At 43.2% G+C, this 25,546-nt stretch overlaps 1 protein-coding gene across 1 annotated transcript in view; it reads right to left on the reverse strand.

Annotated features, from left to right (window-relative positions):
- Nucleotides 1-4,257: 4,257 nt before the first annotated feature.
- The window catches only part of si:ch211-51h4.2, a 90,620-nt gene continuing 69,331 nt past the window's right edge, over nt 4,258-25,546 (reverse strand). The window contains exons 13-18 of the mRNA XM_048253679.1: nt 20,664-20,706; nt 6,506-6,620; nt 5,913-6,009; nt 5,614-5,683; nt 5,148-5,251; nt 4,258-4,707 (exon numbers count right to left, since the gene is read on the reverse strand). Coding sequence (XP_048109636.1) covers nt 4,527-4,707; nt 5,148-5,251; nt 5,614-5,683; nt 5,913-6,009; nt 6,506-6,620; nt 20,664-20,706 — 610 coding nt within the window. The 3' untranslated portion in view covers nt 4,258-4,526. The remainder of the gene's footprint in view (nt 4,708-5,147; nt 5,252-5,613; nt 5,684-5,912; nt 6,010-6,505; nt 6,621-20,663; nt 20,707-25,546) is intronic.

Below are 25,546 nucleotides of genomic sequence, written 5' to 3' on the forward strand. Positions count from 1 at the left end.
TTCCCAGTAAATTTATAAATAAGTTAATATCCTTAACATCTGGGATGCATCTCTGATTTATTTTCATTTAATGGGAGTCTAAACGGTCTCTTAGATTATGAGCAACATGTCTTCTGAATGTCAACAAAACCACAGGAGGAGGAGCAGCTTTTAGCTATTATTCCTCCCACCTGTGCCACAACAGGTAAAGATGTATGTCTTGTTCAGACACTTTAACATCAAAGGAATAACTAGGCTAACCTTGTATAGTACAGGACCTTTGCTTTTTTGTCAGTAGGGCATATTTCTTATACTCTTATACTGTACTCTTGTTTTTTTATTACATTGTTTGTCCATGTTTTTCATGTTTTTCATTCTCTACCAAGTGATTTATTATGACCGCCGCTAGCGAAGCGGTCATATAATGATTGTCAAAGGTTTTTTTTTTTTTTTCCCTCATCTACTTCCTGAATTTTTGGTCAACGATACCCGGGACACCAAAACACTGGTGCACATGAAATTTGGTGGGTATGTAGCCCCACTAGACTTTTACAGAAAATTTTCATTTCGTCCCCGGGGGCCACTCCCCCCCCCTGGGCCCCCTGAACCGCAAAAAAAGCAGTTTTTCCTAAATAACTACCTGAACCGTGGCACTGAGGATGAAGAATCTTTTATGGTATGTTGGTCTCAAGGGCCAACATCAACCTGGCCCATAATCAGTCATTTGTGATTTGCACCCCGGTAAAAAATGAAAATGCAATATTATTCTGCTTTAATCGCCCCTATCTTCAGTTAAGATGTTCAGAACTGCATCACATTTTATGTGTATGATTGACCTGGCATTCTCTGGGGGTATGCCAAGTTTCATAGAATTTCATCCATGGGGGGGTCTAAAAAAATTAGGTTATGTGGACATTTAGTGACTGTACACTCATTGGCCTGTAGATGGCGGTGCACACATGTACACATGCACACACACAGGCACCCACATACCGGCCGATACATAATTACAAATTCAGTAGGATTAAAAGAAAGCCAAATATTCATCATCATCATCATCATGGCTGCATTTCCAGTATTGGTGATAAGTAGTCGTTTGTCCACTAGATGGCGCATCGTTGCAGTGAGACGTAATTTTGTTGGAAGTGGGTTGGAAAAACAATGGACGCTTCCTACAAGGACTGTAGTTTACAGCAGAGAACGTCTAATAAGGATAGGACTATGTTCGCATGAAATGTAATTCCCATTTCTTCTTGAAGCCGAAATAAATCTGAGGATGTTTATCGGACATGCTTGGTTTTTACTGCAGGTACGTTAATCTTATAATATCAATAAGGACCTAGGTAATGTTACCGTTAGCGTTGGTTGAGTGATGAAGGCCAATTAGATTGAGTGCATTTGTAGAAAACTATAAATGCGGTTATACCAAGCAAATTGATAGCAGCACTGTTATTGTATCTTTCGACTGTCATTTGTTGCACGTGCTACAAAAATCATTCTGTGCAATGGAAGATTTACCAACGATACAGTTTTGCCTATACATGCGTGAGACTGAGACGCCTGTTTATTTGTTTTAAGTGTGTGCAGGGTGTGAGAGGGGAATCGATGTGCTTTGATTCCAGCTTGGTAGTTGTAGTCTGTGAAATTAAAAAGCACTTGTGTGTGAAGTATCCAAACAATGACACCTTCATTTCATTATGGCTGCTTTAGCAACACACCTTAAGCTACTGTGTAATGGGTCCCATTTAGAAGTGGCTACTTCATTCGCGCTTTCCTTGACTCATGGAGCTGCGTGAATTTTATTACAACTTTTCGCCACGATATGGCAGTTTAAGTCCGCTTGCGGCGTAAGCCATTGGTTTCCAAAGGAGATTTTATTTGTGTCGCCAGCATAGCCGATTGACAATTTATGTTGTAAATAGGCCTACCTTATAAGCCTACCTGTAGCTTAGGGAAGCTAACAGCTTTCTATTAGGATCTAGTTTGTTAGTTACAGTTTTGTCAATACTCCCTGATGCATCTTTGCATTTAGAATAGCCAGAGCGTGGATATCTCAATCGGAAAATTAAACAATATCGGGTGCCTATGGACTAGGCTGGGTGAACCCAGCCTGATCTGCCTGCTATTTATTTTTTGATTTCTTAAAAGATTGAGCTTGGTCTGGTGAAAGCCAGACTAGCCATGGACCTCAGTTACACAATGCAAGGGAACATGAATCAGCCTATATTTGCTTGCACGAACAATAACGGACAACAGCTCTTCAACTTTGGCCCGTTAAAATGTGTATGAACAGTATAGCGACGCATTTCATCAAGGCCCATTTGGACATGTCAGTTTTTTGCACCACTGGTTAGATGTAACAGCATTTCGTTTCAGTTACTTAATTTGTGCATTAACAATAACGTTTCAGACTACTGTTACTTAATTTGTGCATTGACAATAAAGTAGGCTATCACATGAACTAAAGATGACTAAAATCTTATGTAGAAGAAGAAACATTCACAAAACATCCATCCATCCAAAAATGACCTTTGTTTTTGATAGCTGTTGAAAACGGCATGGAAATGACAGAGATGTTTTTGTTTATAAATAAATAAATAAATAAACAAATAAATAAATAACATTATGCTGATACCTTTTGCTTTTCCCAAATACAATGTAGCCTACAGGTGTAAGTGACCTTTCATCAATCCAGTTGCAATGGATGAACTGTGATGAACTGCCCTACTTGTGATTGTTTAGAGATTTTAAAGGTTTTATAACTATTTCTAGTTATAAAACTATTCTACAATCTATTCACCTTTTCAGCACCAGTAGGCTACTTTCTGTGCAGCCGCACACACACACTCAGGCATGCCAAACAAGCATACACAAAAGTTTCAAGAGTGGGGGATGGAGTCAAAGATGGAGACAAATTGAAGTGTGATTTATTTCCGCGGAACGGATGTACAGGACTGAGCGTCGGTCATATTTTGTACCGCTATGCGGTACATCTAGTTTAAGTAATTTTACCTTTTGTGTCTGAAAGGGGTCAAAAATAAACATTCTTGTCTATACAGTGTTGCAGTGCTAAAAAAATAAACAAATGTATACATTGGCATCCTGAGTGGGTACCATTTGGTGCAGCATGCAGCGTGGTGTCTAGTGGCCTGTGCTCAGGGTTGTCTGGGGCCCAGACTGTGTCCCCTGAGCTCCTACAGCCTCTCCACGGACCAGAATGCATTGTACAGAGTTTTATGGTGTATAGCAAGTCATCTAAGCATACAAACTGGCTGTTTTAATCATTGTGAGTTTCCTCACTGGGATTAATATTCCACTCTTTTCCATAGATCACTCAAGTACGTTGCTGAAAACTTGAATCTTGAAAGGATGGTAATATTAATAATAAGGATATACAAATGTGTCCATAAAGTTTTGTGCAGTATATATGTGGATAAATAGTTCCACAAATCATGCATTTGAATAAAATATGTTTAATATGAAATGCTTACATGAGGATACCTCTTTTACCTATTTTATGTATGGTGGAATGACTGAGGATTATATTCTTTCATGTACAAAGATCACAATGTTCTGATGTACAAAAAAAAAGTATAAATGTGAAAATGTAGAAAAGTAATGATTATCAAAAAGCGCAAAGGCAAAATGTTTCAAATGACCATACCTACTGCAGATTCTTGGGACTTAAAAAGCCATTCCATTATTATTCTCTTAGTCATAGGCAGTGTGCAGCAGAGATTTGGAGGTTTCAAAGTTTGAGCTTCATAGACACATTTATTTTCATGCAGTTAGTATGGTTGCCAACGGAGAAAACTAGTTATCCTACATCATTGCCTCTGGAGTGTACACTTTAGGACTCAGAGGAGAAATATACTGTCCATCTTAGTGTACTCATATCTCTCTCTCTCTCTCTCTCTTGCTCACTCTGTTTTTCTGCAAAATACAGTAGACAGCTCTAAAAGGCCTCAAAAGCAAGTCATTAAGTCTGGCTTGGAAAGCAAATAAGTTCTGCAAGGGCAACTCATGTGAAGCAGGCTGAGAGGGTTAGACGCAGCAGAGCAGAGCAGAGCAGAGCAGAGCAGAGCAGAGCAGAGGCCATATGGGACACATCTGGTGGCACCGGCGTACATGCAGTGAGTGCACCAGGATGAGCATGTTTCGAAAGAACCCCCCGAAGAACCCACATCAGCAACGACACAGCACTCCACCGCTCATTTAACCCCCCCCCAACTTTAGGCTTACATGTCCACACACTTAATCCCCCCACACACACACACACCTGTAGATCACCACCTCAGATGTTACATCCACACAGGGAACACTACACTTCTTCTCATAAAAAACAAAAACAATTTCACTGTGCTTTCAATTTGGCCTCTGGGCTCTGAGGTCGACTCCTGAGGGCCTTCAGTTCATCCCTGAGGAGTCTTACAGGACAGTGGTGGTGTGTGCTTGGGCCTCTTGTCTCCCACTCACCCAGCTGCTCACTGGGCCTTTGGGAGACTGAGACTGGCCCTGTCTAGAGCAGAGGGTCATCATGGTGTCCCTCAGAGCAGGGAGGAGTTGGTGGGGTGGGGGGGCAGGAGGGGGTGAGGCTGGGAGAGGCTCTGGGTGACCTCCAGCACGCTCTGCAGGATGTCGTAACCCACGGCGAACAGGAAGTAGACAGGCAGGAGCCAGTGCAGGAGGAAGATCTTCTGGCATGAGGGCAAGGGCACGGTCAGGTGTCTGAGAAGAGAAAATCATGTGGGCCTCAGGGCCAGTGGGACACTTCTGGAACACACACACACACACACACACAAACACACACACACACACACACATCAACACACACACACACACACACACACACACACACACTCACACACACACACACACACACACATCAAGACACACGCACACGCACACACACACAAACACATACACATGCACACACACACACACACACACACACACACACACACACACATACATACACACACTCAGACACACACACACACAAACAAACACACACACACACACACACACACACACACACACACACATACATACACACACTCAGACACACACACACACAAACAAACACACACACACACACACACACACACACACACACACATTGTACAGAAATCTTTACCAAGTGTGCATATTTATCATTTATCACTTACTTGAAGCGTTCAGATCTTGACGTCCGCAGCATCACAAAGATAAACAGGCCAACTTCTGTGTTGAGAGAGAAGGACACCACCTTGTCGAGCATCACCACGAATCCCTGAGAGAAAATACAGTTAAAACATTACACAAGCAGGGATCCGTCCCAACCCCCACACAATCACAGTGCCAGTGTCCAGCAGTGGGGCAGAAGCGGGTTTGTCCACTTATGGGAATTGGTCAGGCATGACCACTGTATTTTCCTGCGTTTTATTTCTACTATAGATTATTGTGTTTTGCGGGCAATGTCCACAAAACAACGCTGCCGATTTCAATTGCAACGCAGTGAACTATGAAGTGAGTTAAAGAACAGATGCTGCAATACAGGAAGTGGCGTTCTGTTGGACCTGGTCTATGCAGCAATGATGCTGCTGCGCTATACAACACCTCCCTAGTCCAGACTCAACACTGGCTCCCACCAACCTTGGGATCACAAGCAGACACAATGAAAATGACTCCGAAGGCGAGGAAGCAGGCGAAGCCACTGGATAAACTGCAGAGAAAAGTGGATTGATAGTTGGGTTAGCATTAGGGAAATCACAGCTATTCATCAAAGGCAGCATTTCAATGCCCCAGAAAGTCTTTCCTATTAGAAAAGTAAAAGAATATGCTGGCTGTATGAGAAGTAATCATCAAAAAAAGGGGTGCAACAAATGGCCTGTGAAATGATCTCACGGCAGAACAGATCCTGAGATGTCCGAGAGAAGAAAAAGGGAAAGTACCCTTTGGTATTGTGCAGGGACTGCGGTATTGTCCACTTGCTGATTTTAGACAGCCACTCCGTCTTGAGGTTCCACTGTGAGCTTACAAGTCCCTCAACTGTAGCAGAAAACACACAGTGAACACGCATGCAATGCATCGTATTGTGCTCTGTACCTTTTACATTTATGAAACATTTATAAACACCAAAATCTGTGTACTGCTTCTGTTTTCTATGGTATAACATCAGAGACTCTGTATGCCTATTGGAAGTGCCCTTTTCCAGTTTGAAAAGAAAAGCTGTTCAGCTGCTTTTCCTATGAAGGGCTGGTTTAATGTCCACATGTAGAGAAAAATGGCATGATTCATTCAGTCAATGACACCTGTATTTAACCGTGACTCAACAATGTACTTAGTAGTACAACACAAACCAGTCATTTTCATTCATTATTGAACCTTTCCGAGTCATGTTAATGGGCTTTGATTAACATAATTAGCCTCTTAGCTTTCTAGCAATTAATGCCATTAATGTGGCCAGCAAAGTTTTCTGTTGCAGAACTTTTAGAACAGTACCATGCGCCAGCCCTAGGTGTGTGAGGAACAGAGAGGGGCGTACTTGTGTGCTTCATGGCCGAGCCCATCACCAGGAATGACACGGTGATGCTGATGGCGATGAAGGTCTGGATCAGGTCAGCCACCCAGGAGAAGCGCTGGTACTTCTGGGTTATGATCTGTGAAGAACAAGTCGTCAGAAAAAAGAACCATTTCATACACAGAGGGCTTCTAGAGGCGAGAGGAAGAAAGATTGTGCCGTTGTTATTCATGTCCGCATGCCTGAGCTAGTGTGAATAAAATGATGACAAACAACACAGATTGGGAAAAACAAATTTAGAGACAGTCATGCATGAAAATGTTTGATTCTACTAGCAAATTTAGCTGAAACATAGTGTTAGTTGGGGGCCAAGCAGCGAAGCTGTTTTGAGACATCCAGGTGTTGATTTGTTCTATATTGTTCTATACACTGACACATAGATTCAAGAGGACCATAGTCGTTTGGTGACAGAGCTAAGTAAATTTGTGTGTCATCTGCATAGCTATGATATGAAATCAAGTTATTTTGGATGATTTGTCCAAGTGGGAGCATATAGAGGTTGAATAATAGTGGCCCTAAGATCGACCCCTGGGGAACACCACAGGTCAAGGACGTTGGTGTTGAGGTACAGTTTCTGATGGCAACAAAGAAGCTCCTTACTTGTAGATATGATTTTAGCCAACTGATAACTATGCCTGTAAATCCAACCCAGTGTTCTAGTCTGTGTAGTAAAATATAGTGATCAACAGTATCAAATGCTGCACTAAGGTCCAGTAGCACTAGGACTGATGTTTTACCTGAATCTGTGTTTAGGCGTATGTCATTGGAAACTTTAATGAGAGCTGTTTCAGTGCTGTGATCTGCCCGAAAACCAGACTGAAAGCAATCAAATTTGATGTTAGGAAGGTGGTTAATTGATTAAAGACTACTTTTTCAATAATTTTGCCAATAAAAGGTAGATTGGATATGGGCCTGTAATTGTTTAGCATGGAGGCATCCAGGTTATTCTTCTTGAGAAGTGGCTTTACAACAGCTGTTTTCAGTGACCTAGGAAAAGTGCCAGACAGCAGTGATACATTTACAATTTGAAGGACATCCGGACACAGTTTTGAAGAAATTGGTAGGCAGAGTGTCTAAGACACATGTGGAAGAGCTGAGATTCTGACCGATGTTTCAGATCAAGCTGAACTCTGACATTACGTTTAATTTCCCTCTGTTTGTTGCTGGAAGGTCAGGTTGTTGAATTTGTAACTGAGCAGATATGTTGGATTTTGTCAATTTTACCTTTAAAAAAAGATGAAAACTCATTGCATTTATTAGTTGAATTCATAATTGTGGGGGGATTTGTTAATTTATCAACAGTTGAAAATAGAATTGTTATTTGAACTTCTATTGATAATGTTAGAAAAAAGGACCGCCTTGCTTTGCATATTTCATTATATGTTGGAGCATCTCTTTATGGATTTCATAGTGGATCTGAAGTTTGTATTTACTTAGTCTTCCTACTCTCTTTTTAGAAGTTTAACTGCTGGATTTGGCCTCCATGGTGCTTTCTGTTTGTCCTTAACTTTCTTGAATTGTAATGGAGCAATGTCATCCATAATGTTTGCCATTTTTGCATTAAAGTGATCAAATAAGTCTTCTACAGAGTCTGACAGTTGACTTGACTTTAGTGAAAGTGCTTGCTCAAAGAGAGCACTTGTCTGATCATTTATGATTCTCCTTTTTACCATCATAGCTGTGTTTTGAGTGTGTGGGGACATAGACACATCAAAGAACACGCAGAAATGATCAGATAAGGCCAGGTCTTTAACAGCTGTAGAGACATCGAGACCCTTTGTGATAACAAGGTCGAGGGTATGGCCGAGAGAGTGTGTTGGCCCCTGTACATGCTGTGTTAGGGAGAAAGTATCGATTAGTGCAATGAATTCCTTGGCATAATTGTTTTCAGGATTATCCACATGCAAGTTTAGATCCCCTGATATAATAAGACAGTCAAACTCTATGCAAATGACTGAAAGCAGTTCACCTAGCTCTTCAAGAAAAACTTTTGCTGAATGTTTTGGAGGCCTGTAAATTGTCAGTAATAAAATCTGAGGAGAAGACTTAATGTGTGCACACAGATATTCAAATGAAGTAAAGTCACCGAATGACGACTGATTGCACTGAAAAGACGTCTTAAAAATTGTGGCTATCCCCCCACCTTTTTTATTTGCTCTGGTAGCACACAAAAAACTGAAATTTGGGGGAGCTGATTCAATGAGTGTAGCAGCACTGTTTGCTTGATCTAACCAAGTCTCAGTTAAAAGTAACGTAAGGTCTGCGTCATGAATTAAACTTTCCCACAACCAATTATGAGTTCAGTCAAGCAAAGAGGAAGTGAAAAATCTTCCCATACACTCTAAAGAACTTTGACAAAGGGACTCTTTGACTTACTGAATTCAAACATATTTGTTTGTGACAGATGGTGACAGCCATTTTCAACAGGAGCACAATCATGTATGCTTTGTTGCAGCACAATGCTCAACAGTTGACAGGTGAATAATATGTTTTAAGGGTCAGCATTCACATTCAGTATACTCGTGGCATGGGGCTGACATTGCTGGCGTCTAACGGAAAGGTCTGCCTCACAGGATGTAAAATTATATCAAATAAAACATTACTTAGAAAAAAGGGTTGGTTAATAATAAGTGTCTGTATTTGTCATTATGATGTAATACCCATTTCACAAGATGTATGACGAGATGAGATGGCAGAAGACAGAACAGTTGCCATTCCTTTCATTATTTATTTTTCGCTCGACTGCAGTAACATCTGTAAACCACTAGATGCCACTCAAGATCTACTACAGATGAAATCCAAACCATCACATGGCATTGCTCTCCATTGTTTGGGTTAAACAAGGTTATCAAAACTCCAGTGTTCATGTCTGAGTCAATTACATAAGGCCACTTCAGGTGTATTAGACACGTGAAGGCAGGAAGACCAACACTGACCTTTGGTGGTCATTCGGTTATTCACTAATTATCATAATGTGTGCACTGTCTCTCGCACAATACAGTGGCAACAGAAGTCCAAGCATCATGTCCTCACCTACTGCTGCCCAAGCAGCCCCTGCTCCCACCACTGTCCTAGTGCCAGTCGTCCAGCACTACAGTATGTGTGTGAGAGAGCAGTTCAGTCCACAGACGGGCTTTACCAGCAATCAGATCAACATAAACCATCCTTCCTCCTGTCTTCTATTCATTTGTTCCCATTCTTTCTCCTCTCCTTCTCCCTGGTCACCTTGCCCTGGGTGAGGAGCACAGGAGCTGAGAGGAGGGAGCGTTAGGTTGTCGGGGGTTGCGGCCACTCTGAAGGTGAAGCTTGAAAGGCCACCGCTCACTGCAGGGACAGATCCTTATGGCATTTGAGTTTTTTCAGAGACACACTGATCTTTCAAAGTGCTCCAGGCACAGGCTCACCAAGTTCAAAGGTAGCGCCTTTTTGTCTTTCGCTTTCCCTCTCTCTCTTTCTGTCTCTTTATCTGTTTATCTATGTATCTGTCTATCTATCTATCTGCCTGCATACATATGTGAACAAATAGTAAATAATGAATATAAGTGTGCGTTGTGCAGCAGTGGTTTTACATCACAAAACACTGAAATGCTATTCTGCACACTAGATGATGGTGCAGGCTCTTGGGGATGGCTGCAGACTCGTATCCATCACGTTTATCTCTTCATCTCTCTCCCTCTCTCTTTCTCTCTCCTTCTCTGTCTCTCTCTTTTCAGCCTGTGATCTCATCATCCACTGTCACTTCAGAGAGACACCTGATGTTTCAATCTCACAGGACTGGGTATGAAATCCCATCTGACAAATCAATCTTTACCTTCCCCACGGTCTTTCCCCATACCTCTTTCATCACGCACACTGGCTGAATGCAAATCTGTGGTCACCACGCCACAGAACGTGTTTCGCTGTGCAGTATGCAAGACCGTACACATTACTGGGGAGCAATAAAATAAACCAAAACCTGAATCAAAAGTTCGAAATAAATGTTTGAACCTGGAGGAAAGCGCATGAACTCATGCTGAGTGTAATCTGAAAACTGCTGTTTGGTCCAGGACGAATGACACTGCTGCCTGGGCTCTCATTTCTGTGCGTGTGCGTGGGTCTGCGCCTCAGGCTGGGAGAGTGATGGGCCTTGTGAGTGTGGTGTGTGCACACGAGCTAAGATGGTGGCCAGAGCAGCTGGCACACAAATCATACGGTGGGACTGTGGCCGGGACCGCGCAGGCCACGGAGCAGGGAAACGCACAGAGAGCTCACCTCTCCACACGAGCGAGAGAGCAGAGTAGAGGAGAGGAGAGGAGGGGAGAAAAGGAGAGAAGGGGAAAGAAGAGGAAAGGAGAGGAGTGGAGTGCCAAGAGTCCACAGAGGGAAGACTGAATGCCTCGCTGCCCTTAAATTAGATCACAAATTTTCTAGCTCAGGGCGGTGTCTCACCATATGCCCCTGAGGCAAAGGACTGTGCAGATTATTGTTTAATATCCTGCCACCATTCAGCACACACACACCCACACATCCTCACATATGCACACTCACACACGCACATATATACACACACATTCGCGCACACACACACACACACACACACACACACACACAAAAACACACACAACACACAAAACACACACACACACACACACACACAGACACACACACAAATACACACACACATTCACACACAGCCTTAACACACTCTCTCCCATGCAGGAGTGGGACATTTCAGCAACAGAAAAATAAAACCAAGCTGTGAGTGAACAAAGCACCCTGGCTATCACAGTGACAGACCTGGGGCCCCATGCTGGGAGACTTCTCCTGCAGGGGGCCGATCTGATGATCCATATCTCTCTCTCTGGATCACTCCATCCATCCATTATTCTAATATCACTCCAATAACACCACTAACCAGCACTAAATCATTATAGTGCTCTATCAGATTGACTATGAACTCACACAGTGACCGTGTCATTTCACTAGGATATGTACTGTATCAGGTCAGGTTATATTCACACTGAATTACAACTAATTTCCATGAGGAGCCACAAATGTATTATTTATGCCACTGTCATTGTCTCTGATGACTGAATGATTCCCTGCTTGTACCAGTCAGTGGAGGAAGCATCCTTTTAATACTATGATAATTCTGACCTTTTCCCAACAATTGATGCACAGCAAGCAAGCCTTCGGCTCTTGACAATATCACAACCCATTACATGGCAGTGTGGTGAAAGATGCGATAGCATATTCATGGAAGATCTAAGGAACCTTTTGTCAGCCCTTCCCAGCACAACCACAAGAAACATTATGAATACAGAGAATCAAACATGGCTGCAACTTACAGAGGTCTGTCAAAACACACACAAGCGTACGATGGGAGAGAGAGTGAAGGGGGACAGATGCAGAGGCAGGCAGCCACAGAGCTTTGCTTTAGTGGAGCGTTGCTCTAGCACAGAGCCATCTTACCTTCTTTCAAGTGTATTTATGCCGGCTCGGAGAAATTAGCTCTTGACAGTTTCCTGCCGAAATCTTTTTATTTTCATAATGTCTGCACGTCACAGCCGTGGTCGGGGCCTTTGTGGCGCTGCTGCACGCTTAGAGAACTTGTTCCTGACGGAAGCCAAGCTGATAGCTGATGAGCACACTCTACCACTTCTGCCACCTCTGTGTGAAATCGCAACAGCCAAAATGAACAGAGTTCACACACACACACGCACACACACACACACACACACACAGGGAGACATATATACACACAGCTACACGCATGTTGACCTCCTCTTTTTCAATTATCTAGCCTCACACAGGCGTTTTAAACTGGGGATGAAGAGAAAAAGAGGAGAGAAGAAGAATTTCTCATTTTTGTCAACCCACAAGGACAGGAGCCTGCGAGGGTTAGGGGAGAGAAGATGGCGCTGAGAGAGCCGTGTGATAAATGGCAACACAGGTGAAATTAAGGGCCTTAAAACCATTAATATCCCATAACCCACTTCTGTGGCTCCGGCGCTGCGGCTCTGGGCTCCAAATGAAAGTGCACCTCTGATTGTGCGGCTCCATCACTCAGCGGGAACAGCGGCCGCTCCAGCTCTGACAGACAGAGAGGCTCCTCCATCCGTGCCGGCGAAGTATCCCTAACGGGCGAGCGGCGGTGAAAAGTTTGCTTCAGCAGCTTGGGCTGACCTTTACCATATGAAAATATGTCTTGCTGATGGGAATCCCTGCTTTTCAACGCCTACAGTGCAACGTGTATTCGGAAACCATTTTGCTTTTTTTTTTTTCTTTTTTTTTAAAAAGGAGGACGAGATTACTTATATTTTGTGTGAAATTAAACATTTAAAGGAGCCATGCTACACACTTTTCTGTTACAACATTCTCTGAGATGCTTTTGTAAAGTTTGCAATGCCATTACAGGCAGGGAAGGGAATAATCAAATTTGAAAAGCCTGGTACGTTCCCTAGTCACATAGACATATCTTCTGTCAAAGCCAACAAGGAAAAAAATGAATTTCTGCAGCATGACCCCTTTAAACAAGTAATCTACAACAAAAAATGGGAATACAAATCTCTATTCATTAGTTTCATCACAGCTCTGACAAAGCCACAGTAAAAAGCATTACCAAAGTCTGGAGAATGGGTTTTTCTGCTTTGCTGATAACTCTTTATCTTAAATGGTCTCTCTTTTAATGCTACTGTGGAGGTGCCAGTTGCGGTGAGTTAAAATGGGTTTTGCAGAGGAGGTCAAGTTGGTTCAGTCTTCTGTTTTGATGGACATCATTGGAATATAATGTCATCACTGCAGTGCTTTGCTGGTTGGTTAGTTGGCAGCCCGGCTGCATCTCTACCCAAATAATCAAAGAATTATACAACCATCTCTGGTATTCTCACTGAATATCTCTGCCGTCTCTGCATCTGCACTCTGTGACAGACAAAAATCACTGCACTGCCTTATTTTCAGTCACAGTTATTGTCTGAATTATGAAAAGGCCTTTTCGCACAAACTAGCAACGGCAGATGAGTAATGATGCTAACCAGTGCCTTAAAATAATCTCTGACTAACCTTGTGTTTTTAAGGGCAATGATATTCAGCTGATCTAAGATGTATTGTCTGCAGTTACAGTAATGAGACAATATCAGTGGATCGGATGCCGGGTTTTCTAATCTGTTCCTAAAGTCGTCATGCCAGTCTAAAGCACCCCCTGCTGCTGTAGCCAGCTTTAGGGAAATCTCAGCATGACGCTCTCATCTACATAATCCCTACCCATATTGTGTAGCCTCAGATCTACAATCGTTCAACATTTCCACACAGAATCCCAACTTGGCTCGCTGTACATCAAAGCTGCTGTTCCGAATGTGTGTGAAACTCAGAACCGAGGCGCTGTGTACGGGAATGGGGTAATTTCCTGAGGAAGTCGGGGGCCTGTGCTGTCTGAACTGTAGGGGCTTGTTTCCCCCAAGTTGTCCTCTGTGTAGCAGGAACAGGAGCAGTGGGGTGAAGCGAGAGACCCCGCGCTTACCGCGGGAATGTGCTGACACACGGCCAGCGTTGCCTCAGACAGGCTGCTGCTGCTGCTGCTGCTACTACTGCAGCACTCGTCTCTATCTGAATGAGAAGGAACCAAAGTTCAGGCCCATGGGAGTGGAGGACTTCAAAGATGCCTTCCGCTCGCTTTCAAGTTTGCCACTGGTGAGGAGGCTCTTTGACTTTCAATGAAGATGCGCAGTGCTAGAATGAGCATAAACATATTTGAATAAGTAAGTGGGAACATATATTATTTATTTAGAGGAGAAGGTACAAAAAAGATTCTGCAGCCCCATTGCTCTCGGTGTGTGTGTGTGTGTGTGTGTGTGTGTGTGTGTGTGTGTGTGTGTGTGTGTGTGTGTGGGGGGTGTCTTCTTCTTCTGAACTACTCTCTTAAGTTCAAACACTTTCATTTCCTGACTGTCTGGTGAAAAGTCACCAAAGTTTGCATGCAAGTTACTCCTGTGGAAACATGAATGAATGTTTATGAGAAGGATCAGTTTATTTCAGTTCTGAGGAAAGCTGTTGACCCATCTGGGCTACAGCCATGACACTGGATACAGGGGGGCATTGAAGGACTGATTTGTCTGTAGGGCCCATGCCATAGCTTCTGCCCTCGTGGATTTTGTGTAGAAATATCTCACTGCTCATATAAATTCTGTCTGACAAGTTTCAAAGTTTGAAGGCATGGTCTTTATACATATGCCTAACAAAACTGTGAAAGACAAGAGATCATGACTGTATTGCAAACTGTAACATGAAAGATCCAAGATCTAAACAATGCTATTCTCTGTGCTCTTCTACATATAAACAAATAAAATAAAACCACCAGTAAATAGTACTCTCCCTGACACATCAGGTATCAGCAAAACAGAGTAATGATGGGCACACACGACAAAGGAGTGTAAGATGCAAATTGCGCAAGCCTGGCGATCAATGTGTGAGGAGCCGGTAGCCCTGACTGTGCAGGTCAGGCCTCCAGATCAATCAGGTCCGTCTCAGCATTCCATGTGGCCATATGAGGTGCCCGATATTTGAGGCTTCCTCTGAATTATGGATGGGACCGCTCTGTTTCAGCTCCTGCTCAAACGAATCTGACAGGTATTGACCCTGAGTAATACACAGAGTGAATGCTGCGCGATACATGACTGGCAGCATGATGCTCCCTCTAATTGACCTGACGCATTCTTACTGAGGAGAGGCACACACCGAGCCAGAGAGAAAACAGAGAACCTGCACAGACTCTTCTCCATCTGATCTAGGAGCAGTCCAAATGTCAATCAAATTATGATGGAGTTCTGGTGCATTTTTTTTTATCTAAGGTTGACCTTCAGTTTTTACAGAAAAATCAGAGATTATTTGATGATGTGCAGCAATTCAAAAACACTGCAGAATCTCATCTCACTCTCAGCCATCTTATCTTGCAAACTACCTAAGAAATGCAGGAAAAGTATTGATTTGACTACTGTACACAGACTATTATCTTCATCAGCAGCAGCATCAGGATTATCCAGTGTTGCCTTGGCAACATTTGGTATCCAACTTTGACGGATATTGTCAATTTTTTACAGGTTTTTCTGCTCCACTGAAACTGTGCCAGGCCGGCCTGGGCAGCTTGGTCCCTTGTGGGACATTCCTGTCCAGAAAACACACTGCACCTTGGGGGCCCATCTACGTACAGACCCATCTACCAAAATACTTCTATGCAGACATACAGACACACACACACACACACACACGCACACACGACGCGCACGCGACGCGACGCGACGCACGCGCACAAAACAAGGTCTGTACAAGGTCAGGCTTTTTTGTTGTTGTTCATCTTAACTTCTCCATCCAATCACTCCATCCAAACACAAACAACTCAATAAACAACTCATCATTAAACAAAATTTCATTAACCTAAGCCTCTGTATTTCCCAAGGTTAGCACCAGACACGTTCATTCTGCAGCCTAGTCACTGGTCAATTACAGATGGTTAATCTCACCACTCTCTCAAAGGTGGAGTTAAGACTTTGCCTTGATGGTTCTACCAGCAAGTATGAGGGAAGCGCAACAGCGCAGGCTACAAATGAACTCCAGTCAGCAATCGCAGGATCATCCTACTGCAACCTGCTTGTAGCAATCGCAGCATAGGATCATCCTACTGCAACCTGCATGGGAACATCCTACTGCAACCTGCTTGTAGCCAAAAAGAAAATGTAAACCTCAGCTGTACTGAGAATGCGTCTATTTTGGCAGCGTCTCACCACTAAACTGAGTACAACTTGGCAAGTGCACAACCCTCAAGGGCCCCTTTTAAATATGCACCGGCGTCTATACCCACATCAGCAGTATATGGGTGAAACAATGGTCACACACTTCCATTAAAGTCACATTAAGTCATTACTTACGATCAGAAGAGTTAATGTTGTAATTGATTCACAACCAATCGTGATCTCATCAGCCCGCTGCCCGCTGCCATTATGACCCATTACTCGGTCAGCCTCGGCCACGGCTCAGTAGCTCCGCGGGAGTGGCGGGGGGCGGGGGTGGGGGTGGTGGTTGTGGATGGACAAGGGGTGAGTGCAAACAACGCTGAGCTCCAAGAACTCATTTGGGTTAAAACAGATTCCTTAATGTGCTCTCATTACGACAGACAGTGAGGATGAATTTGCCCAATTTGTTTGCAGCTGGAACACTTGCTTGCTAACAGTGTTACACACGATAACGACATATCGCACAAATTAACACAAGACCCCTGTTTGGTCGTAGATAATTGATATATGTATACTGAGATGGACTTTGTCTGCCCCATTAAAAGTACATGAGGCTTGGAAAAACAGCAAGGCTCCACAAACAATCCCAATTGTGACACTCGATGAATGTTGATTAGTTCTTGCCGTGTACACACACACAGCCTGTGTTACTGTGTTAGAGTGGATTGGGGACAGGAAGAGAGATGCTTGGTGAGCTGTTAGTGTATCCCCAAGAGCTGTCGCTTGCACCTGCCAATCAAATGCCTCGGTGCCACCGACTGCTGTCATTCTATTCCCACAGGTGTTGGAGGAGAAGAGATGGTGTAGCCGCCCGCTCCGCTCCTCCTTAGTCTGCCTGTGTCACCTGCACTCACACCGGCTCACATTCTGCCCACCGTTTCTTACTCATGCGCACACACCCACACACTTCAACCAACACATGCAATATGTCTAATTCATCACATGCACACACTTGCATTCTCTTTCACTTTCTCTCATATGTGCGACACACATACTGTACACACACACACACACACACACACACACACACACACACACACAGTTATTGCATAAACATGAATGTCAACAGCAAGGCAACAGTGTAGTTTAGCCCTGGCATAGTAACAAAGCTAGAGGAAAGGAAAGCCCAACTCTAAATTCCCTCACCGTGCATACATTGGAGAAGTCTCTGATGGTGGAACCTGCCTGAGTATGCTGCTCTCCAAGGTGCTGATGCAAAGTGCTCGGGAGCAATAAGAGTCCTACAAGATTATGAGATAGTTAAGAAGTTGAGATGAGGTGATGACTGATAGTATACATAGACCATTGGAATCAGCAAACATGCTGTTCAAGAGAAGAGTTGTATAACATATTGCCTATTATAATGTAAATGTACATGTATACATATATACTAGTGTATTTCCTGACGATTCCAGGCTTCTTTTTTCTAAATACAGGATAATGTCCCTGGAAATGAAACTATCAGGGACATACAACTAAATGGTGAGTAAAAATATGTAGTGCTGCAAGGTGCCTCTAAATGTATGTCTATAAGTCCCTGTGAATGGTAACCGTGACAGGATTATAGCAGGCATGAAACAACTGAACTCGCATGTTTCGCTGGATTAAAAGTAAGTAGACCATAGCTGGTATTACTCTACACAGTTAATCCACTCAGACTGAAATGCCTGTCATTAATCTGAGGAGGCTCCATTATCAAACATTTGCCATAAAGTGCACACTAGTGTCTGCCATGACATAGCCACAGTATCACAGAAATATTGAGCTAGCTCTCTCTCTCTCTCTCTCTCTCTCTCTCTCTCTTTTTTTCTGTGTCACTTTTGAAAACTGACAACTTGAGGCTGCAACATCAAATGTGCTGTTTACCAACTGGGATGAGTGCGCCATTCAAAGGCAGCCCTGGTTTTCTCAGCGCACTGCCAAGAAAGGGCTGGTGAGAGAGAGAGAGCGCACTATACCAGAACTTGACTGCAAAAGGTCTGATTAATTATTCATCACTAACCCAATCCACTGATCTCGGTGAAGGGTTGTCTAACTCACGGTACCCTTTGAGGCAACATAAGAGCGGCTACCTACAAACACAGACGACACACTGTTTTTGACACTGAAAACCGCGGCCCATTTTACTTCCGACAAAGTAAGCAACTCCGCTAATGAGAATGTGATCAATGGGCGCTCGGCTGGCAAATGTACAGTATAGGTAACAAACGCTGCGAGCTCATTCGCTGAGTCACAGACGACGGCTCGGACCAGATCCAGCGGCTCCAGCTTTCCCATAACCCTGGCACGGGGGGCTGAATTACGGGAATACTCGCATTATGAGCTTTTGAAATGATAATGTTCAGAGCCATTACTGGACTGGAACCGCTCGACCAAATTAAGATGAGTGCGGCAACATAAGGGGCATGCTTGGAAATATTTCACGATGCATAATTCATGCGTGATTCACGTCGCTCCGCTCCTCGGCGCGCTGGGGTTGAGCTGAGCGAGGCTGACTGTCAGAACAGAGACCGTGGGCGAAATGGAGAAAAACAACTCTCTTTCACACCAGGGTTGCCACAGCGATGATAAACACTGCCCGGATGACAAAAGCGAGTCTCATGAAGGATAATCCACAGAGGGGCACTCCAGCGCACTTAGAGGAAATGTATTCACAAACAGCTTCTAATGTCGGAGGTGGTTAGCGTGTGTTATTATATGCATGCGCACATGGTGGCAGGTGCGGCTACACAATGAAATGCAAACCTAATTATTTGTACATGTAAGGTGTTGTGCTGCACACTGAACCTTTTGTGATGGTGGTCCATCAACAAATAGGTGTAGTAAAGCAGTGTTTTTCAACCTTTTTTGTGCCACGGCACACTTTTCACACTTAAAATGGCCCACAGCACACTAACATCCTGTGTGAAGAAAAAAAAAACATACCATAGCCTAAAATTTCAAATAATACACATATATGGCCTTATTATGGCTTCTATGCAAGACCTGCTCAATAAAACAAGCACCCTCTGTTTTATTTGTAGGTGACTATATCTAATTTAATTGTTGTTATGAACTGGATATGTGATGATTCTGTGAATACTGGATATGGGGCCCCCATTGTACAATGCCTGCATACCACAAATAGTGCAATCATACAATCAATGAGAGCATGTGGTTATAAATTCTTTGATGCAACAGTTGCTTTTCTGGATCAGTGAGTGACATTTGGATAATTTTCTGCGGTGCACCTGATGATCTCTCACGGCACACTAGTGTGCCCCGGCACAGTGGTTGAAAAACACTGTAGTAAAGGGCATGAAGTCACTCTCCCACTATTCAACAAATAGGTGTAGTAAAGGACATTACCATATTTTCCGGACTATAAGTCGCACCGGAGTATAAGTCGCACCAGTCAAAAAATGTGTCATAAATATATATATGTTGCACCTGAGTCGCAGGACCAGCCAAACTATGAAAAAAAGTGTGACTTATAGTCCGAAAAATACGGTACTTTAAGTCACTCTCCCACTATTCAACAAATAGGTGTAGTGTAGTAAAGGACATTACTTTAAGTCATTCTCCCACTATTCATTTTTGGGAGCTTCCAAGCTGCAGTGAGGCATCCATTGTGCATTACACTGTGTGGAAATACTAGGACACAAGGCACATTAACTTGCAGCTCCACACTGCCAACACTTGATATTCATTACACACAGTACATAGGATGAACAGAAACAGACATTATTTCAGTGGCTAATTGCAGCATGTCACACGAGGACTGTTCCTCTGACTGGACAGACAGAATGACAGCGGGTGTCATGGAGCGAGTGGTCCAACTAGACCCCATGTACAGCCAGTGTGGCCTGATCTAAATGCAAACTAAGTGACTAAGGTAATTATTCTAATGAGCTGTAACTCACTTGGAGGTTTCAAATAAAATGTTACATCCGCCAGCAGAGAGGGATTTCACCCCCTGAAGCCTTTGAAATGGCTTTTAGACAATCAATTCCAGCCACCCTCTGTTATTTGTGATTGCACATCTTCTGAAAAGCGGACAAAGTGAAAAGCTTAGGAAATGTATAATATCTATAATTACAGGAACACGAAGGGAGAAAAAAAGTGGTGATTCAATGGGGTACCGTAAATGCCCTCGCAGGCGTTCAGGCGAGTAGTGCTACTGGGCTACAAAAGAAGTACTTGGTAGAACAGCGGCCTTTAATGAACAGAGGCATAGCCTGGAATTAAACAGAAAAAAAAAAAAAAAAAAAAACCCACCATTAAACAAAAAAACACCATACAGTACATGAGTGGTTTGTAGAAACCCATTGTCTATTTTATAGGTTCAAATCAAAATGGAACATAAACAAGACCACTACCTTAGTTAGAGGAATGGTAGCAATTTCTCCAGCCTTTTCTGATCTGTAAAAGAATAAAAATATGATTGATGACAAGATTCATTGGTACATATACACTACCACAAAGAACAATAACATGCTAGAGATACTAAAAAAAAAAAACATTTTTAGATGACCGTTTAGCGAAAGAAAGATGACAGTGACAGTGACAGAAAGTCTATCCAGTGGGAGAGAATGTATATGGTCATGCATGACACTAATTTCTGTCAAAGACAACTGTGACACTGCTGACATGAACACTGGAATTAAAAAATGTATTGAATATATCCATCTCTAGGATATTAAATGCAAGTCACATGATTTCAAAGTTTATTTTTAGTCCTGCTAGGAAAGCTGAAGTGTACCAACACTTTCTGATGATCGCTTGAACACTACCAGCAACACCACCTCTAGCATCTCTCTAAAGTTAAAGGACCTGTGTTGAGAGAGAGGGCTTTGCAAAAACATTATTTGTGCAGAGATATCACTGATGCAAATCTGGGTAACTATTTAAAGATGAGCTTCATATTTAACACCACTAATAAACAAATGTGAACCCTGTAAGCAAGGCCACGGGGCTTTCATGCATCAAGCACACAGAAATGAATCAGGAGAAAGCCCCTGAGAAAACCTTTCTAGGTCTGGCCCACAGGGAACGGTATCACAGTCAATCTGTCTAACAGCACTCTTGCTGGAATCCAGCCTCTCCTATGACTTTCCCTTTCTGTGCCCTGTTTCATAGTTTTTTTTTTAAAGCCATTGCTTTTGGCCATCCCTTCTTTGTCTTTGAAATTTAAATAGCTTTTCTTCATAGCCTGAGGGTCGTTTAGCATGCGCTTCAGAGGTACTCGTGTGCTTTTGGGGGAGGGAAAAAGGCACAGTGAAAACAGTTGGTTTCAGGCTCTAAACCGCAGGGGATTTTCTGTGTGGTGGAGAACAGAGTAGAACATTAGTCTAAATGTGCTGTGTGGCACTAAGCATACATGTTGCACTTTGACATGAACTAACATACTGTATCTTGGTTAAGGATTTGTTTAAATGAGGAATATGTGGTGCATACAGATATAGCTTTGTGTTGCACACATTACTCATTATGATGATATGATTTGTGTTGTACACATTACTCATTATGTTGATAAGATTTGTGTTGTATACATTATTCGGATGATATGGTCTGTGTGTCATATTTAATTTATTCTTAAATAGTCCATTGTATATACTGTATATATTCTACAGTAGCCTATATTGTGGCATCATTTGGATATGGATAAATGGTGATTAGGGGAACAACATTAGTACAGCATCTGAAATATTTGTTAATATGCAAAACAAATAACATTACCTCTGAAACTGTGAAATGTGATAACTAACCACATATGAGAATGGTAAGCTTTTTTCATGCACTCACATAAGTCTGGAGATTGTGGGTGAAAATATACTGCATCTGTAATGAATTCATGACTGTAGAAACTCTTAAACATTTCCCTGCCTCTGCAAATGAATTATTATCCCACATTTCCACTGCAGACAATGCAATATGTAAATATGGCAGATTGAATGGAATCTGTATTTGTGGCACTGAGAGATCTATTTAAAAGTGTATTTGACAACGGACAGCGCTGGTATTCAGCCCTCCCAATGAGAGACATATTACAGCAATAGCACATGAGAACACTTCAGTACAAAAGTCATTCCATGCCGATTTGCGTGATGTCTCAAGTCTCAAACACTTCAGCACAACCTGATGTTATTAATATATCAATACTGGTTATTGGACACACCGCAATGGCTAAAAGCAATCCTCAGCAGTTAATATCCATTGCAGCCTAGCAAGGGCGCCTTTCAGTGAGACAGAGAGGCTGAGCGACAGTCCTTAGTAGCTTTCAGGCTCATCTTTAAAATATTTAACTAGGGCTCTTGTAACGGAGACAGGTAATGCTCTGGAAATGACATTCTCCATGACTTCCCCCAGTCTCACGCGGCACAGATGAATTTCCCTCGGCTTTAATTATTTCTTTCTCTCTGCTGGATCTCCCGAGTCTTCCTCTTGGCGGCAACTTGGATTGTGTGAAGCGTTCCGCGTCTGACCTCCAATTTCCCAAAACGTTCCAGAGCTTGGCTGGAAAATTGGATGCCCCACATTTCCCTCTCGCAACCTACTGGCCCTTGTAGACTCATCACATTCTTTTTTCATAGTGGTCAGGTGAAAAAAAGTCCTATAGTGACACAGTGGCCAATCTGAATACAAGAATTTGCACCATGGGGAAGAGTGGGGAACATAAAGCATAAAACCAGAGAAATCAGATTTGGACTGGAATGTTGGGAGGCACCAGCATCTGGAAACTGGCATGTTGGGTCACAGGGTTGAGTAAAATAAGAGATGAAACTAATTAAAAATAGTTCTGGGGACCCTCCTTGACCACCTTTTAGAGTACGGAAGAAGTGCAGAGCGACCCCTAAACCAGAATTCATTCCTCCCCCTAGCATTCAGCATTCAGTGCAGGAGACTTGCCACAAATCATGGATGACCTTGGCAGAACAAAACAAAACAAAAAAACCCAACAATTTGGATTTAGATCTGACTATGTAATCCCCACCACAAAACCCATTTGAAAAAGTAAAGAGAATCCTGCTAAATATTCCCATTCTCCAGCCGTGGTGCTATTTTTCCACACTAATTGACCACAGGCATACAGTGCCTTGTGCATGAGAGAGATGGAGAGAGAGACAGGGAGGCCAAAAAAACTAAAGTATTAACATTCCAAAAGAGAACAAATTGTCTGGGAAACAAACACAACTTCACATTTGATAAACTAAAAATAGAACGTGTCACAAATTATAGTTACCTTGGATTGAAAATGCTTGGCCGTGAGTGAGTTGAAAGAAAAAGCACGAAGGGCTTTCTATGCCATAAAAAATCTATTAATATTGAAATACCAATAAATATCAGAATTTGGCTCAAAATATTCCAATCGGGTATTGAGCCCATTGCTCTTTGCTCTCACAAAGTCTAGATACAGGCTTAGCAACCACAGTCTGGCAATAGAAACAGGCAGACGCAGGCAAACCTGGTTGCCTAAAGAAAACAGACTTTGTGTGAACTGTGACAAAAAAGAAATTGAGTCAGAACTACACTTCCTCACTAGCTGCCCAAACTACAAAGAAATACGCTCCAACTTCTATCCAAAATTCCAATCTATATATCCAAAATTCTTTGAGATCGAAGATCACAAGAAAATTAGATATTTATTAGGAGAAGAGGAAGATTGTGCAATACTAGCTGCACACTACATACACAACTGTGACAAAAAGAGGAGTGACCACTGAGAAACGCGCCCACACACACACACACACACACACACACACACACACACACACACACACACACACACATGCACACACACACACACACACACACAGTGTATTGATGAAGTGTAAATGTTTGTAATGTTTGTATATGTTTGTTTGTTTACTTTTTTGTAATTATCACTATTCCTGTGAACACTTTGGCAATGCATCATATGATTTGTCGTGCCAATAAAGCATATTTGAATTGAATTGAATTGACAGGGAGGGAAGGAGAGGGAGGGAGGGAGAGAGAGAGATGTGGCCCACTGTGTGGGGATGGCAGATGTAGACTGCCGTGAAGGCGTCCTGTCAAAAAAGCGAGGAGTGCTGTCAGACGCAGACACCCAAATGCAAGTGGGCCCACCAGCACGGCTTTCTCTCTCTCTCCCCAGCACCACACCAGCACGGCTCTCTCTCTCTGTCCCCAGCACCACACCAGCACGGCTCTCTCTCTCTCTCTGTCCCCCAGCACCACACCAGCACGGCTCTCTCTCTCTGTCCCCAGCACCACACCAGCACGGCTCTCTCTCTCTCTCTCTCTCTCCCGCTAGCCCAAAAGCCCTGCAACACACCATGGCCCTGAGTCCTGTAGCAGCTTACGCAACCCACATTCACCCCGGCGCGCTGGACGCTTCTGGGCGCGTTTCGGCTGTTCAGTTCAAACACCCAGGCCCCCACTCCTTCCCCTGGTGTCTCCCTTTACGCCCCCCTCCATCCTCTTTCTTCCCCAGGAAAAGGATTTAAAGGTGATGGTGATTTATGGCAAGCACAACATCGTTTCTGCAGGGTGCAAGGAGCCCAGCAGGGGGCAATGTTGCTCTTTAAGAAAATAAACATTGCCATGAGGCGGCCTCTATGTGGTGATGAGACACCTGTCACTATCTAAAGAACACATCTACCATCTACCTGTCTTCAGCATTACCAAGAGCAGGCCTATTCAAATCATCTGAATGAAATGCCAATTTTTGGGGTAAACAAATCACATTATCATATTTATTTCAAGTGGCGGTTTATCTGATAAATACTTGTGTTTGATTAGTTATATTGAGGGCAAATTGTGAAGCCCTGCCTGGATGACAGGCATGTTTATCATTCATTTGCATCACATCCGCGCTCTCTCTAGATAAAAAATAAATACATGACATTAAGCCATTAGAGAAGGGTGTGTATCCCTTTCTGATGGTCGCTCTCCGGTGCTAAAAAGTCAACAGTGGTGGAGAATCGCTCTGACAGAGGCGGCCAGCCCCATTGTGCTGCACTGATACAGAATCAGTGAGACACTCAAAAGGCGAAGCGCAGATCTAGTCAGCCTAAGGGGAGAGTTGTGCTGATACAGTAATCTTAGTGAACCTGAGCTTGTTTCCCCTCCCCTCTCGTTTTTTCTCTTTTAGGGATGCTTGTCGGCCGGCGTTTTATCACTTGTTCGTGCGGCGCTGACGTCTGAGCCACACAGGCTGGTCGTGCAGACAGGCAGCAGGGTCTGGAGCCCGCCGAGGCCTGATCCGGGGTGACGGGCC

This window comes from Alosa alosa, chromosome 9 (genome assembly GCF_017589495.1).
Source record: "Alosa alosa isolate M-15738 ecotype Scorff River chromosome 9, AALO_Geno_1.1, whole genome shotgun sequence".
Lineage (NCBI taxonomy): Eukaryota > Metazoa > Chordata > Actinopteri > Clupeiformes > Clupeidae > Alosa > Alosa alosa.